Source organism: Thrips palmi, unplaced genomic scaffold (assembly GCF_012932325.1).
Source record: "Thrips palmi isolate BJ-2018 unplaced genomic scaffold, TpBJ-2018v1 HiC_scaffold_10, whole genome shotgun sequence".
Taxonomy (NCBI): domain Eukaryota; kingdom Metazoa; phylum Arthropoda; class Insecta; order Thysanoptera; family Thripidae; genus Thrips; species Thrips palmi.
This window is the reverse complement of record NW_023144621.1, coordinates 6,573,415-6,589,982: the sequence shown is the minus strand read 5'-3', so window position 1 is coordinate 6,589,982 and position 16,568 is coordinate 6,573,415. Positions and strand designations below refer to the sequence as shown.

Genomic DNA, 16,568 nt, shown 5'->3' with positions numbered 1-16,568 from the left:
TTCAGGCCTTAAACTCTCCAGAGCAAGTCAAATCTCATGCTACTCCGGAAGACCTCGTTCGGTGTACCAAACCGATCACTCTTGCTACTGCCAAAGCTGTTGCTGCTGGAAATTCATGCAAACAGGAAGATATCATAATAGCGGCTAATGTAGGCCGGAAAGCAATTTCTGATATGCTAACTATTTGTCGAGGATGTGCAAACTCAGCAGAAACCGAAGAATTGCGTATTCGTACTCTTTCTGCGGGTCAAGACACTGCAGCTCGCTATCGTGAACTTTTGCAAGCAGTTCTGCAATCCCTTAATAGACCAGGTTCATCTGAAGCCAAACAAGAACTACTGCCCATTTCGCGGCTCATCGCCCAGTGTGTCACTAACCTAGTGGCCATGGCTGAGTTGCTCAAAGGTTCGGCATCATTTCTTGTCTTTCTTTATAATTGTGTTTGTATTTTCCAATTGAATGATCACATTTATGTATTCTTTAGGTACTGACTGGGTTGACCCCGATGACCCCACTGTCATTGCGGAGAATGAGTTGCTTGGTGCAGCAGCTTCAATCGATGCAGCAGCCAAGAAACTAGCAGCATTAAGGCCACGACGCTCTATCCAGGGAGTTCAGGTAATTTTTGTTTCCTCTTAGTGAATGTAGGTTATATGTAGAAGGATGTAATTCGTAGAATGTAGAGCTTTCTGTCTATGATGTAGAACTTTGCAATGTGTTGATCGTCCATCAACTCTGTAGAGCAGTATTCCAAAATTTGGTTATTTAGATGTTAGATAGTCGCACTAAATGGACGATCACCTTTGCTTAGCCATCTCTGAACAGAAGAAGACAACAATCAGCTCTCAAGAGGATCTTTTGGCTTATTACTGTGAGATATGTTTGATATTCTTGGTTGTATTTTTCTACCAACCAGGAATCAAACATATTCCTACAGTGAAGCTATTTACAACGAACATCAGGATACCCACACATTACTTTCATTTATTTAAAAAATAAATATTGTGTGCTAGAACTAATAATACTTTAGACCAAAACCATTAAAATAATAGGAGGTTTAAAGTCCACTAAGCAAAGATGCAGCACTTTTGAACTATGGAGACTAAACGGTTTTTTTTTCTGTTTTCTTATCTATTTTTAGGAAGCCGATGAAAGTATGAATTTTGATGAAATGATTCTGGAAGCTGCAAAATCAATCGCAGCTGCAACATCAGCATTGGTCAAGGCAGCATCAGCCGCTCAGCGAGAGCTTATGGACCTTGGCAAAGTGAGCCGAAGGCCTTTGACCAGCTCTGAAGATGGCCAGTGGTCAGAAGGCCTTATTTCAGCAGCTCGTCTCGTGGCAGCAGCCACACACAGCCTTGTGGAATCTGCCAATGCCTTGGTGCAGGGTCTAGCATCTGAGGAGAAACTTATCTCGTCAGCTAAACAAGTTGCATCTTCTACAGCACAATTATTAGTTGCTTGCAAGGTAATGAAAATAGTCCCTTAAAATACTTGCCTTTTTTATCAGGTAACTGCTGTATACTTAACTTTTGCTATGGGATTTTCAGGTGAAGGCTGACCCTGATGCAGAAAGCACTAAACGGCTTCAAGCTGCTGGAAATGCTGTGAAAAGAGCAACTGATAACCTAGTTAGAGCAGCTCAACAAGCTATTCAAAATGAAGAAGAGCGTAGCCTCGTCCTGAACAAGCGAATGGTCGGTGGAATTGCTCAAGAAATCAATGCAAGGTCAGTACATTTCTAATGTGTAATATGGTTGTGTTTTCTTATCAAAATCAAGATTGGTTTTAATGATAATTCTTTTTACATTACAGGTCGGAAGTGCTGCGTATTGAAAGACAGCTCGAAGAAGCCAGAGGTCGTTTAACTGCCATTCGACAAGCAAAGTACAAGATGAAGGGAGGTGATGCTAGTGCATCTGATGGTGAAACTGATGGCTATGGAAGTGGTTATGAGTCCTTCACGACGAGGTAACAATGTGTGTGTGTCGTTTTTCGTTTTGTTTTATTGCTCGCCGAAACTAAAGGCTTGAGCATGTGCATGGGCATCCTCTATCGCTCATTTGCCATTCTAACAATAAAATATTCACCTTGATTTCAATCAAAGCCAACTTGTGGCTTAATTTTTATCTCAAATTTTGTTCTTAAATTTAAAAAAGAGAAAAATATCCTTCTAAATAAGCAATGTCATCCCCAAATGCACCTTGCAAGCAACAGAATTTCACAATGCTTTTGTGTAGGCATTACCATTTTTTTGTCAATCCACTGATTTTTAACAAAAGTGATGCTGCGCTATGTAAAATGGTTCATTCTTAACAACACTTTTTTAACCGAGGTTGGGCTGTGTTCAAACTGTTTTTGTTTTTAATGCTGTATATATATTTTCCAAGTTTTAACACCTGTAAACTGACGACAAAAGAATTGCATTCTAATGAGCTTTCTTTGCATAGCAGGCACAGCTAAGCTAAGCTGGGGTGCGCGGTGTTTCACGTGGTTTTGGCCTCTCCACTGACTAGTGCCTTGTCTGCTGCTGCAGGTACGACGGCAGAGGTCCCGGGCCGGACGGCCACGGGCCAGGAGGAGCTCCTTCGGGGCCTTCCCCCGGTGCCGGCCATGGCTACCACCACCAACAACAGCAGCAACAGCAGCAGCATCAGCCGCACCACTACCACCACTCGGGTGTCAACGGGGACTCCGCTCAGCCCCAGGCCAGGCACGGCGGCGGCAGCAGCTTTGGCCACGGCGCGCCGTCCTGGCAGAGTCCGGCCTACTCTAGTCCAAGCAACGCGGGGGTGGCGCAGTCGGCACAGTCCTACCCGCAGGGGCAGCATGGCAGCCCGCACTTCACCGCGCAGCGCTCGCCGCCAGGCCTCAGCTCCTTCTCGAGCCACCCGCCCAGCAACAGCTACGCAACCTTGGCCACGCCGCCGCCAGCGGCCCAGAACAGCTTGGGCAGTGGCGTGTACGCCAGCGCGCACTCCACGCCCACCCCTACGGCCACGCCCACCCCAAGCCCGTACAGCCCTAGTCAACCACAGCACTACGGAGGCACCAGCACGTTCAAGAGCCCCGGGTCCGGGTCGCTGGGCTCTCTGGGTACGCCTCTGGCCAGGCCCAGCGCGTTCACTCCGCACGGCCTCGGCCTCGGCTCGGCGCCGCCCGTACCAGCCAGCCCGCAGCTCTACTCGCTGTCTGCGAGCACGAGCCAGGCCGGCAAGTCTGACAAGTCGGCCTCGGCCACGTCCTCGCCGGCAGGGCCGCTCAGCCCCTGCGTGGACGGCCGGCCCGGCCCCTTCGGCAGCTCCGTGTACAAGACGTACTCCTCCAGCAGCACTGTGGACCACTCGCTGCCTCCGCCACCGCCGCCGCCGCCACTGGACTACTCGGGCGCGTCCAGCATGAGCACCAGCAACTTCTCGACCTTCTCGGAGAGCAACCTGGGGGACTTGGACCGGAACATGACGTCTAGCTCTTCCATGAGGGTGGCTGACGATGGGTCCTTAGTGGAAACCAAGTCGTTGGAGCAGCGAATGCTAAAACAGTCCATGACACAGCGCACCGTAGAGAGAAGAACTTTGACCACATCATCATCCTCCAAGACATACCAACTTGACAACAACTAATGGATTATGTTGTTGTGTTTGTAACAAAGTTTTTCAAAAGTCAAACCACCTGTTCATCAATTTTCTTTTCTCCTTTATAAAGTTGTTAAATTACATCCATGCTTCACACACATGAATTGGACCAGGTTGTAGTTGTAGGTTGTACACTTTCTGCAATGTGGACATCTGCTCATCTCATTCTCAAATATTGTTCACATTTAAGTTCTAATTTTTTAAATGGTGCTAATCACTGTGATTGTTCCTAAACATTCATTGTGTCTCTTAGACTGATGTAGTCTAAACAAGCTGTTCTTGATGCTGCTGTGTTGCGGCCACATCAGTGATTGCCACTAAGTACTTAACACGTTAAAAATGGAAAGCCTGCATCAATCTCAATTTGCATTGGACGTGTCTCTGTAGTACTTATTCTACTGCAATGTATAGAGAGTTCTGCTCAGGAACACTCACTTAATGGGACCGGATATATTTTAATCATTGTTTTTAATTTGGAATAATTTTCATGTCCAGCCTTTCCTTTTCCTTTCTGTCTTTTCTTTCCTGCCTCCTCTTGTCTTTCCATCTCTCTACTTGCTTTCTCTGTCTCTCTCATCTAACTCATTTCACTTCCTTCTCTATAGTTTATGTCTCGTCTTTCTCTCTGGCTCTCTCTTGCTTTTTCTGCCTCTCTCTCTCCATCTCTCTCTCTCTCTCTATCTCTCTCTCTTCTCTGTTGTATCTGTGATCTTTGACTTTCATTTTTTTTTCCTACCACTCTCTATTCTTCTCTCCCTCTCTCTCCCTCTCTGTTTTTCTCTCTCACTCTCTTTTTCTCATTCACTCTCTTTTTCTCTTCTATTTATCTATCATCTCTTCTCCATTACTTTCTTTCTGACCTTTCAATTATTTTCCTGTAGTTTGATTTCTCCTTTTATCCTATGTTTTGTTGTGTGTGAAGAAAATTCTGTAGGTTTTCTGGTCCCAGGTGAACTTCAATGAGCTAAGTCATTTATGACACTTGTTTTCTTATTTTTAGTAACACTATGGTCTTCATTGTATGTTAATGACTATTGACATAGTTTGTCTTTTTGGTGATTAATTAATCAATAATATACCTGGCAGACCAATATGAACGTACCTTTCACGGATCAAATAGAATGGCATTATTTCAGCTGCATAAGTTTACTTAGAAATTAGAAAGCCTTGCATCTGTTTTTTTTTTTTTTTAATTTTTTTTTATCCTTGTTTCTTAATTTCTTACTCATTGTGCCAACAGTTTATGGTTTTCTCCTTTTTATTTATTGACATAGCAGTTTCACTCTCTGCTTATGTGTTGCCATTTACTTTGTGTCAAAGAAATCAACATATCGTTTGTTTTAATAGATTTTACTTATAGTTTATAACATTGTTTTCATTTTAATTTCTGTTGATGTAACGCATCTATCATGGCTTAGTTAAGTTCTCTTCACAATCATTTCATGACTAATGATAGAAGTTAGTGTGTGATTTCTTTTTTTGCTCTATTTTTGTCTCCATCATTGTTTATAGTGGTTGGAGGCAATTAAATGCAGTGTTAGCCTCTAGACGGCTAAACCTAGTCCGTTGCATGCAAAACTTTAGCCACTCTTAGTGTGGTGAATAAAAGTTACTGCATATGCACCTATCAGTGAAATCCATCCTCTTGGGAAGGGGGGTTAAATTTTCAAATTTGTGTGTGTGTGTAATATTTAGTTAAAAAAGAAAGGCATTCAGTTCTGTTTTGTATCTTCTTTTTAAAAATATATTAATATATCTGTTGAAGAGGAACAAAACCGTAGTTCATTTGTAAAGTTGATAAGTAGAAAATTTAAAGCAGGGTTATTTGGAAGAGCAAGTGCCTAAGATATTTACTGGTATGATTCGTTAAAAGAAATTTTATGTTCCAGGTGTGTAAAGCACTGTCTGTGACTGCCATATTTACATTTTGACACACATTATCTTTGCTCTTGACCTTTAACTTTTAATTTGCTTTGGAAGGCAGGCAGATGGTGCCTGGGTTGGGGCTTTCCCCATCATTTTCCTGTACATAGCTTTTAAATGTTTCACTCCTCTCCAGACACCATCTTCCTAAGTGTATTGTAACTTGACAAGTGAGGAAGAATTTCACACTTAGTGGCCTTGATTCACTTAACTTTCTACTGTATGAATTTCGAGTTACAAGTTTTCAAGATTATGAAGTGTTCTATTGTTATTAAAGAGTTTATCTAAATCATATATTTAATGAATTGTATAACAATGGTGCCTATTCACAGAATGCCTTGTATTTTTGAACTCTTGTTGCATGCAGTGTCACTTGATTTGGCTACTGAATAACAGCCGTATCTTGCTTTATGAGGTAGGACACTAGTATGTTGCCCTTGTAAATTTTTAAATAAAATTTTTAATTAATCAAATGTTTTTTGTTTTGTTTATTTCCGACCATTCATGTCAGGACCTGTTAGTACCATTACCAGCAAAAAATCAAAATGGCTTAAACTTAATCCCGTGATGCCAGTTCAGTTCTGCACTGCAGGAGCTGTAGATGATGATGGGTTGGCTAACTTACTGGCACACACTCCAATAATTCCAGTTTTCCACTTCCAAATGGCCCTTAAAAAAGTGTCAGGAGTGTTGAGGGAGTGCTCCAACACAACATACTCTAATTTGGGCCATTTTAAATTTTTCACCCAAAACGCTAAAAAACCATGATGTAAAAAATGGTCAACCACATTCAATTTGTCTGAAATTCATATGGAACGTTGCTAGGGGTCTAAGAAACAGATATCCGTTGCCCAATGGTCTTTGAGACATACTATTTGGTGTGCAAACGACTTTTCCCACGACGCTAGTTGAGTGCTGGTTCGGTGAAGAGGCTGTGGACGACGGGTTGCCTACCTATCCGGCGCACATTCCTGTTTTTCACCAGAAAAAGACTGCTTAAGGCCAAAATGGCCCTCGAAATAGTGTCAGGAGTGTCGATGAAAATGGTTGACCACCTCAGATTTGTCTGAAATTCATATGGGACGTTGCTGGGTCTAAGAAACAGAAGCTAGCTCAGAAGGCACTGAGCTCAGTGCTTAATGAACTTTTCCTGTGACACGCAGTTATGCGCTGCCGCATCAACTCAATCCTGTGGTTTCTTTTGAACCCTGATAAGCACTGCTCCCAGTTTAGATTTTGTAGCTCATCCTTTCTCGGTGTCATATGGCATTGGTCAGATGAATGTGTGGCATACAATAAAGCTCGTTGAATACTTTCAAAATATCTTTAATACTCTAAGCCTGATTTTAATGTAACATGAAATAATTCTCAGGGAAATAAAACTTTCTTTTCCTGGTACAAATTTGACTAAGTACATTATAACAAAAGGCTATTTTACTTCTACACATAACAGAATTTCGTGTCAAAAACTGACCGAAATTTTAATATTCCATCTAAAGGGAAAAAATATTTCACAAATATTTTCTGAACATGCTAATCTCTGTCTCAAAAGGACTTTAAACAATCCACTGCTATTGATAACTGACTACAATGTTGATCCTTCTCAGTCACTTAAACACTTTATACAGCAAACTTTGAATTATGAGCTTTCTGTGCATATGAAAACCAAATGTCTTTGGCATATTGAACATGCAGTGCTTTAAAAGGTCAACTTATTTTGAGTTGCTTGGAACTTAATTGTTCTTCCGCAAGAGCACATTATAAAAAGTACTTTTACATATTTGCACAATAGGTTTGGATTTGACAAATGCATTTCTTTTCCACTAGCAACCTGAGGCCGTATGAAGCGTTACTGTTATCAAACCTCATTCTGAAGGACAGCAATGCAAAAGTAGTAACAGCAACCACTTTCAAGTTGGCAAAAAATAAACAAAAATATGTGATAGCATCCCCTGTCAGACCACAAATGTTACGATAAGCAACATTGGCAGAGAGATATGTAAATAAATGACAAATATTTCTACAAGTTCAGTCGAACAGAGGAACTGCAAAATCCAAATCATTTGTTGTAAATGAAATTAAGCAAAAAGATTTCAACAATCAAGTTTTAAGAAGGAGACATTGTCAGGTAAAACTGATTCAATTTCAAATCAGTTGGAATGGCACTCATAGCAGTAGAATAATCACTTAGTTTTGTCAGTTTCCACCCAATTGAAGATAGCAGTGTAAAACTACATTTACCAAACACTAATCCTTATTCATACAAACATTTAAGTACATCAACATCATTAACACATCTCACATGAAATTTATTACATAATCTTGTCTCTAATAAAATATTGTTCCATTTAACAATAAATATAATCTTTTCATTTCCATATCACAAATAGTACAAAACTTGTATCAAGTAGATAGATATATTTGAATATAGAATTTAAACAGACAGTAAGCCAAACACAGTTAAGTACCATAGATATTTTGACATGAAATACATCACACATGAACTAAACAAAAATTATTCAAGCGACAGACAGTTAATACTGTTTCTTTGTTTTAAATATGGACTTCAAATAAAATATTAGGTATGCTCCGTTAACAGCGGAGTTGGTGGGTCAACAATGTAAAACTACACTATAAAACCACTTGAACCAGTTCACAGTTGCATGGCTAGAGTTTGCTTGCTAGAGGGCAAGGCAAAAGTATTTAACAACAAAACATGAATAATCAATGTACAAATAGAGACAGAAACAGATGAACACTTGAACCTAATAAACAATTCTACGAAAGAAAAATAATAAGGTTCCTTTGACGACATACAGTGCAGAACTGTAAGCAAGTCAATTTGTTTTTCCATACGAGAAACCCAAGACTACTACAATAGCTACCAAATTATCAATACAACAAAAATTCTAAACGAGGTGACTTAACTATTTTCAAAAGAAATAACTCAGATGCACAGTACTTCTTGCCAGGCTGCTTTTTATATTTTATGTTTTTCAGGTGGTTTAAAAGGCAAAGTTACGTGAATTGTGCACATTGCATGGAGTGACAGCTTTTACCATGAAGAGGAAAAAAAAAGTAATAGACTTGCATTGCATTACACATATTCTCACTAAACAAATCTTTGGTCATGAACCTTTCAAAAAGTGATTGATCAGGACAGAACAATGGTAACATGGACGGGAGTCTCTGCATCATAAATGTTGCATTGTAGCATGAGACAATCCATCGGGTCTCTATTTTTCCTTGTTAAGACTAGAGGACAAGACTTAGAGCTAAACAACTAACCCTCTCTAAGCCTCTTTTTAGATACAAGATTAATACACAAATCAGGAACTACACTGTTGCACAACAGTGTAGCAGACATGACCACTTGTGAACAAACAACACAACATGAAGTACAAAGAAACACAGAGTCTACATAAATCAGCCTTTGATTTGGTTCATCTGCTCCACTCCAGAGAGCATGTTTACATGCATCCCATCATAAGCTAGGTCAGTGACTACATTACCAATAATATTGACTCTTCACACTTCAACAACAAAGGATAAAGAAAGGAAAGGAAACTGGAAATCCGTAACCTGCTGCCACACTTGTACCATAGGCGTGACAGACCACTCAAAAAGAGAAAAAAATGACTACAGAAGTACATATTCAAAAAAAGAAAAGAACACAAAAAATACATGGGCTATAAAGAAGTAAAGCGCAGCAAACCAAGAAAATTACAAACATCCGTGTTTTGTATAGACACAACGGAGAAACTAAAAGGAAATTGTGGCAGACTTGAGGAAAATTTACTCAAAATCAAGATAGCAAGAAGCAGGAGCAGTGGAATCCAGTGAAACAAACTTTGGCATACTCAATCATTACTTCCCAAGACCTAACTGAGCAAACAATGGAATTAGCAAGTGTTTGGTGGGGAGTCACTTTACAGTGTTACACTAACATTTAACTTGGCTACAGGCCTGACATCTCTGAGTCAATGTAAAAAGGCGACAACTATTTCAAAGTACAAACATTTCAGTCAAATTTGTTTATGTGAAATCTTAACAGGATTAGAACTTAAAACTAAACAAAAATCTTTCTCAATGAAAAATAGATAGAATAAATTTCTTTAACTTTTTCATATGTACAATTTCAGTTCCAAACAGCATGTAGGAGGTAAAGTCCACACTTTTGCTGCAATTTGTGTTTGCCTATTTCTTGTTTTGCAGAAATGATTGACCGAATAAGCAAACGCACACTTACGTACGTACACCATGGTTAGCGAGCGAACAGAGGCGTGAGCGAACGAAGGAACGCTTGTGTTATTTTGATAGGGATGGTCCACAGCTCACGGCAGCTATAACAAACAACCCACGCACAATGCCACCAGTGTTAAAACATATAATACAATACGTGAGGAAACAAACTGTGGATGAATACAAACACCCATAAAAAGTTAAACGAGAGTTCAGTGTGAATGGTTCCTCACGGACATAAAGATACACAATACATACATAGACACACGCACACACCACACACACAAAGTACATACAGGCACACCTACATACACCAATCTCACTTGCTTCAGAACAAAGAAATAGCCATACACACTTTCAGTCACTCCACCTATCCATACATTCAATCAACCAATTTATCCTCATGGGAATGAGTAACAAACACAACCACACATGCCAAAATATTGAATTTTCATTCATCCCTTCAATTTTTTCATACCTGTACGTGAAATGTGAATAAATGCATGACTCACTGTCAAACGTCATACCATATTAATAGAAAACACAAATAAAATTAAAACTTCAGCTCCAAAATTCTCCTTCAACAAAGCTTTTAAAAAGTGAAACTCAAAGAAATAGAATTAGTATGTCGCTGAGTTAATTTCTCTTTGCCCTCCATGGAATTCATGCTGAAAAAAATAAATTAAGGTAGTAAGAGAAAAATTTGGAAAATTTTGAAACAACCTCATTGCGAACTTTCAGAAAATACACCCTTTCATGCAAAAGAAAAGCTAATATTTCAGTGTTGCGGCTTTGGTCCTTCTAAGAAAAATATTCCAACATTTGGATAATTTAATCTCATGCTTCATAACGCACACAAAATGTATGCATAGTGGGAAAACAACAATTTTAATAAAGAAATGAATTATTGAAACATTCAGCCCTTACAATGACAAACAATGAACAAAAATAACGAAACCATCATAAAAACAAACATGCAGCTCCTCAATAAATGAAAACTACTGGAAAAATTTATTCTTTCAAGGACCAACCACCTGACATAGCATCTATGTCAACAACACAAAAAACACACATACACACACACACACACACACACACATGAGCAAAGAAGTATTGTGACTAGATATCTAGAAGAAAAGGGATGTTTGAGAGATGCAGGCTGTTCATATTAAACGCATGAGTTCCAATATACTGTACAACAAGAATGAACAGATTTTCATGAAACAACGAAAGCTTGGCAAATTCAACTTAGACACGAGTAAATTATGGTAAGCAGTCTTAAAAAAATGAAATTCTCTTTGAAAAAAAAAAGAAAGAAAATCACAGATAGGTCTCTGCAAAAAGGCAAAATGCTTTGAAAGGCGAAATGCTGCAGCAAATGTTTAAGTTTAAGAACAGTTTGCATCTGTCAATTGGATGGTAGAAGTGGACTGCACACATTTCAGGCTCAGCTTTGTGTGCTCTTCAAACCTAGAAGGCATGCGGGAGAAATTCTTTTAGAACACAAAGTGTCATCCTAACACAGATGAAATCAGGGAACTGCAACTGTAAAGCATTTGAGTCAGCCAAAAGCACAGAATTAACTCCTGAAAATCTTGACTGTTGTCCAATTCAAGTTCACATAAATTGAGGGTTACAGAAGAAAGAAGAGGAGGTAATATTGTCTTCATGAGCAATAAGACTAATGAAATGCAAATTGATTTTGAAATATCACAGCAGTTACTTTGAAACACATTGACCAACCTTCTTGGCACATTGAGAATAATAAAAACAATCAAGATCCACATGAGCGGCAATGTTTTGATCTACAGGGGGATCGGGTGTTTAGTTTCTTTTAAACATTATTTTAAGTTGGTGCTTTAGCTTTGCACCAAATTGATATTTGTTTGCAAACAAATAAGTGCGGAGTGCAGTCCAACATGCAATACACAACACAAGACAACATTGAAACAAATAAGAAGAAAACAGAAATTGGGAAGTCATAACAAATATATTAGGCCTCTTTGGTGCAAAGAAAGGAACACAATTTAAGCAAAAGTTTAAGCAATAGAGAAATGGACGTCCTTCTCTTATGTATAAAGATGGGAGACTAGAAAAATTTAATGAATAGAAATTAAAAGTCTCAATAGCTCATAGAAATCATTATTTTGAGCAATTTGATTATGAGAACATGCTTGGCAAAGCCGTGGATGCAATGCTGCCAAACTGGAAAGATGTGCACTTTAAATATAATAAAGTGAAATATGCACAAAAAATTAAGAGCTGCAAACTCTGAGAGTTTGCCCTTAAGCCTAGAGCTTGTATGTCAGGGAAGACACCAAGCACTTTTGGTAAGAAAATTCCAAGGCTTGCACGTTAAGGTTGACTTATACCAAATGGATGTCCTTATTGCTAACTTTAAATTCAAGACCTAAAAATGGAACAGTTACCTTCACAGCACACATTTCATTGTGTGTCAATAACTTACAGAGTGTTATGTTTAAGGTATCATTGACTAGATGAGCAATGCATCAACAATAAGAAGATGACAACTTCATGAATATCACAGTGGATTGTCCAATTTGCACTTATCCCTTAATACAGGTAATATCACAGAGACAGGTTAAAATTATTGTTAAAACATAACAGCTTGGTGGCTCATAGCACTAAGCCAACATACCACAATGGAAAAATGGAATTACCATAGAACATTGACTGGTTCTATACAATTCCTAATCCATTCTTACTCCATCATTGAGACTAACACTGAAGACAAATATCTTGCAAACAAGTTTTCTTTTTCAAGAATGATTTAGACAACGAGTTAAACTGTGCAGGGCTAAATAGAAATGCTTTTGCAGTCGGCAAAGAATGCAATGCAATAATGCATAAGTTAAATAAAAAGTCAATGCCGATTATTTTCATCCACTCCATCCAGACTCGAAAGAAAGAACAATGTAAGCTTGTTGCATATACACATCTTGGAAATGCAAAACTAACAAACTAGCAGCCATCAGGCAAAATTGAAAGGCGAAAGGGTAGCTTAATACCTTTGGTAAGAAGGATCCTAGTAGGGCTTGTTGTTGTCCTTCTTGCGTTTATGTTGGACTTTCAATCTTTTGGCACCAATCTGGAATCCATGCATGTTTGATATCGCTGCTTGAGCACTCACAGGGTTGTCGTACGAAACAAAGCCTGACAAAATAAAAAAAGAAACAAATTAACACAACAGAATATTCTGACAAAATTACAAAATACATTTAGTTTTACAACTTAAGTCTTACCAAAGCATTTCGATTTGTGAGTATCTAGGTCAATGTATACCTTTGCGGATATAACATTGCCAAATGGCAAAAATGCCTGTACCAGGTCGGTATCGGTGAATTCGTTCGGAAGGTGGTAAATAAACAAGTTGGCTCCTTCTGGTCCCATGATTTGTTTTCCTGAGGAAGAACAAGCTGCTACACTGCCAGTTCCTGTTGTGCTGCCAGAGCCCAAACTACTTGTACCAAATTGAGAGAAGCCGTTTGGAGATACCAGCATATCTGTTGGTACAAGCGAGGAGAAAAAAAAAAGAAACAAAGCAAAATCAACAAAAATAAAAATAAAACAAGGAAACCATCCAATGAAACAAAACAATTGCGTTTATACAAAAAAAGTGCATGAAAGGGTGGCTCTTATCACACCCTAAACTTAGTATTGACAAATAATTGATGGCAAATAAAATATAATCTTGTTTCAAGGGGTTGTGTAAGCAGAGTTTTAGCTGCCCCCAAAAAGATTTTTCACAAAGTGCAAATTTCTAGTGAACGCACACAGTGGGACGACAAGGGCGTTGGACACAGCAAATAAATGGGAACGAATAGTGAAAGTAAACTCAGTTGACAGAGAGCTGAAACTAAAGAGAAGAACTCACCTGCATATTGCTGGTATGCAGAAGTTATTGAATCAAGCCCTGAGCCATTTGTCATGGCATTCAGACTGTTCAGTGAAGCCATTGAACTTAAAGGTGACCCAGTAAGACCCAGGCTGGTGACTGGACTCATTGAACTTCCTCCAGAAGTCCCAGTTAGTGACCCTGAAAAACATAAAAGGTACAAATTCAATTACGATTACAACAAAGCTGGACATTGAGAAATCCTAGATATAAAAATTGGACCAGACTCAAGAAAATAATTTCAGGAGACACTATTTTTTTTGAGGTTGTCAAGTTCAACACTCATTGAAAATAAAATCTGCACATGTATATAGTTTCAGCCTGAGAGCTGGAGTTCATTTCAGAACAGTACCTTAGGGTATGCAATAGATGCAACATATACTAAGACAACGAAAAGCACACCAGTTAATTTTATTCCATGCAAAGACTAAAGCTGTGCCACATACATAAGGCAAATCTTCATGCAATTACAATAAAGGTAAGATACGTGAACATTAAATAAAATGAAGGATAGAAAACAGTACCAGAACTCATTTAATTCAATTACTACTAGGAGAGAAATGATAAAAAATCTAAGTTAACAAAACAGAAAGTTATTTTTAGCCATGTTTTTAATAAGGAAAAAAAATATGGATGTGTCATAGTTCCAGGTTTCAACTGCTGATTCACTTTAGTTCTGATACTAAACTTAAATCTGAGTGAATTTGTGAATTTTCTTGGAGCAATAAAATGTATGCTCAAAACAGTGCCCTAGCTCACATTTAACTCATATCAAACCACATGAAATGAAAAGGTAAACTTGTAAAACTTATGGAAGTGATATTCCAGACACGTACACACACCTGCAGACGAGTTTGTGAGACTGGACAGAGCTGAAACAGAGAAACAACATGCTCCTATGAAAACAAACCCATGACCCAGAACTGCCTCCAGAGATCATATTGAAGTTAAATGATACAAACTACTGAGGCAGGTTGACTGATCATAGGTACAGTTCTCATATATACAATTTTAGGGCAATAGTTTGAATAGGTTGATTCAACCAAGTTCCCATTATGGTGATCCAAAAATAACTTTTTTTGAAATTTGTGAGTAGTTATAAGGAAAATCAAGATCATTACAAAATAAAACAATAAAATGTAAACCTTTAACTACTACATGAGCCAAGATCCACATTGGCATCTACCATCTACCGGTCAATAACTACAAGAATGTGTTAAAAGCACACAAACACATCACACTTGGCTAGCACACAACTTAAATTAAGCAAAAGAGGACACATGGAACAAGTCACTTGTTGCATGCAATAAACCATTTCGATTCACGGGGAAAAAAGATGTTTGAAAATAAATGTCCGCTACGTGCCGTTATGCTGACTGAAACTGTTACGGGTGCCACAAGTAGGTAGAGTAATAAGGCATGCCCCTCTGAACGGGGACCCAGTGCATCCAAGTAGCTAAGAGGAAGAACGATGAAGGATGAGGGATATCTTAATACATACAAATTAATGCTATTACAGGAAAAAAGGGAAAATGTCAAATAAATATTAATAAAATGATGCTTCAATGCTCCCCTATTTATCCAAATTTAAATGCTTGAAAACAATGTATGTGCTATTTCCCATTAAACTAATTCACATTTTAGTTTTATGAATAATGAAAGGTGTGAACAAAGACTAGTTCATCACAAAAGAACTGCTGGGCTGCACGAAAGTAACACCTAGCAAAATCTACCAAAACATGCAAGAACAAATCAGTCACCAAAGATAGAAAAAAGCTCGCCACCAAAGGGAATGGAAACAATTCTCTTGGCAAGTGCTCATACTTTCCAAAGCCAGAAACTATTCAGAAATAACTGACAAAAGGGAACCAACCTGGGCTACTTAGTCCAGAAGCACTGGATCCTATACAACAAAGATTTAAAAAAATTTACGTTATTAAACATTTGTTTATCCCAAATACAGAATTAAATGGGAATGTTAGATGTCATGGCCAGTTTATTAAGACAAGCAGTTGGAGGAACAGTGAATTGTTTGCAAGTTAAAAATACTCTTGTAGACAACAGATGTACGACATTAAATTTCTGGATGGGTCGAGGGTGAAATGAAACCTCAGTCATTTCAAATTTATCAAAAGGCCTTAAATTTCTCAATCATGAGTTTTGTAATAAATGAATGTAATAAATATTCTAGAAATATAAAAAGTGGGCAACAAATTGCCTACCTGTTGGTGAAACTTGCAAACTGGGATTGCTCCCACTAGTCATCGCTGCCAATGTAACAAGATTCTGCATGCTCATCGGATTAACACCTAGCCAATCGAATATTAATTAGTGACATAGTTAAACATGTAAAAATTTGACAAGGGGGTGGGGGAAATGAGAGATAATTTGTGCCTTACCAGGACTGACGGATAAATTAGCTAAGGTTGCAAGGTTCTGCAGATTCGCCTGGGTCATGTCGCTTGCTCCGCTTGGCGAAGACCCTGTCAAACCCAATCCTGTTGAGTTTTGAAGAGCAGCTAAACTGTGCAGTCCTGAAACAATAAACATTTAAAAATTAAAAAATCAGAATAAACTGTTGAATAAGAAATTTTTGAATGAAACTGCAGTGACTGTACCTGGTGATTGAAGTTGCTGCTGCATAAGCAACTGCTGCTGAAGAGACGTGCCAAGTGAGAGAGGGGACATTTGACCCTGTGCATTGGTTTGCAACTGTTGAAGAAGTTGTAAGGATGAAGGTGCCAACACTGAATGGGATTCCCCCTGCAAATAAAAAAAGTACAAAAAATCCTAAAGTATCCCGTTGATGTTGACGTTGAAAAAGCGTTTTCAGTTTCCTCAAAAACCAT

The 16,568-nt window shown here is 38.5% G+C and overlaps 2 protein-coding genes across 20 annotated transcripts in view; one reads left to right on the top strand and one right to left on the bottom strand.

Moving 5' to 3' along the window:
• The window catches only part of LOC117652925 (talin-1), a 41,385-nt gene extending 35,347 nt beyond the window's left edge, over window positions 1-6,038 (top strand). For 6 of the 7 annotated variants that reach the window (XM_034398124.1, XM_034398142.1, XM_034398153.1 and 3 more), the window contains 6 exons: window positions 6-405; window positions 485-618; window positions 1,142-1,471; window positions 1,554-1,732; window positions 1,819-1,974; window positions 2,540-6,038. In XM_034398124.1, coding sequence (XP_034254015.1) covers window positions 6-405; window positions 485-618; window positions 1,142-1,471; window positions 1,554-1,732; window positions 1,819-1,974; window positions 2,540-3,626 — 2,286 coding nt within the window. In that variant the 3' untranslated portion in view covers window positions 3,627-6,038. Of the gene's footprint in view, window positions 1-5; window positions 406-484; window positions 619-1,141; window positions 1,472-1,553; window positions 1,733-1,818; window positions 1,985-2,539 lie in introns of all 7 variants that reach the window. The other variant, XM_034398180.1, reaches the window with a different exon arrangement.
• Window positions 6,039-6,871: 833 nt separating this feature from the next.
• Window positions 6,872-16,568, bottom strand: part of LOC117652954 (CUGBP Elav-like family member 1) — a 199,003-nt gene continuing 189,306 nt past the window's right edge. For 5 of the 13 annotated variants that reach the window (XM_034398255.1, XM_034398290.1, XM_034398215.1 and 2 more), the window contains 9 exons: window positions 16,338-16,482; window positions 16,119-16,253; window positions 15,942-16,028; window positions 15,593-15,622; window positions 14,556-14,591; window positions 13,699-13,860; window positions 13,067-13,327; window positions 12,833-12,977; window positions 6,872-9,904 (listed from right to left, as the gene is read on the bottom strand). In XM_034398255.1, coding sequence (XP_034254146.1) covers window positions 12,850-12,977; window positions 13,067-13,327; window positions 13,699-13,860; window positions 14,556-14,591; window positions 15,593-15,622; window positions 15,942-16,028; window positions 16,119-16,253; window positions 16,338-16,482 — 984 coding nt within the window. In that variant the 3' untranslated portion in view covers window positions 6,872-9,904; window positions 12,833-12,849. The remainder of the gene's footprint in view (window positions 9,905-12,832; window positions 12,978-13,066; window positions 13,328-13,698; window positions 13,861-14,555; window positions 14,592-15,592; window positions 15,623-15,941; window positions 16,029-16,118; window positions 16,254-16,337; window positions 16,483-16,568) is intronic. The other 8 variants (XM_034398204.1, XM_034398234.1, XM_034398224.1 and 5 more) reach the window with 8 other exon arrangements.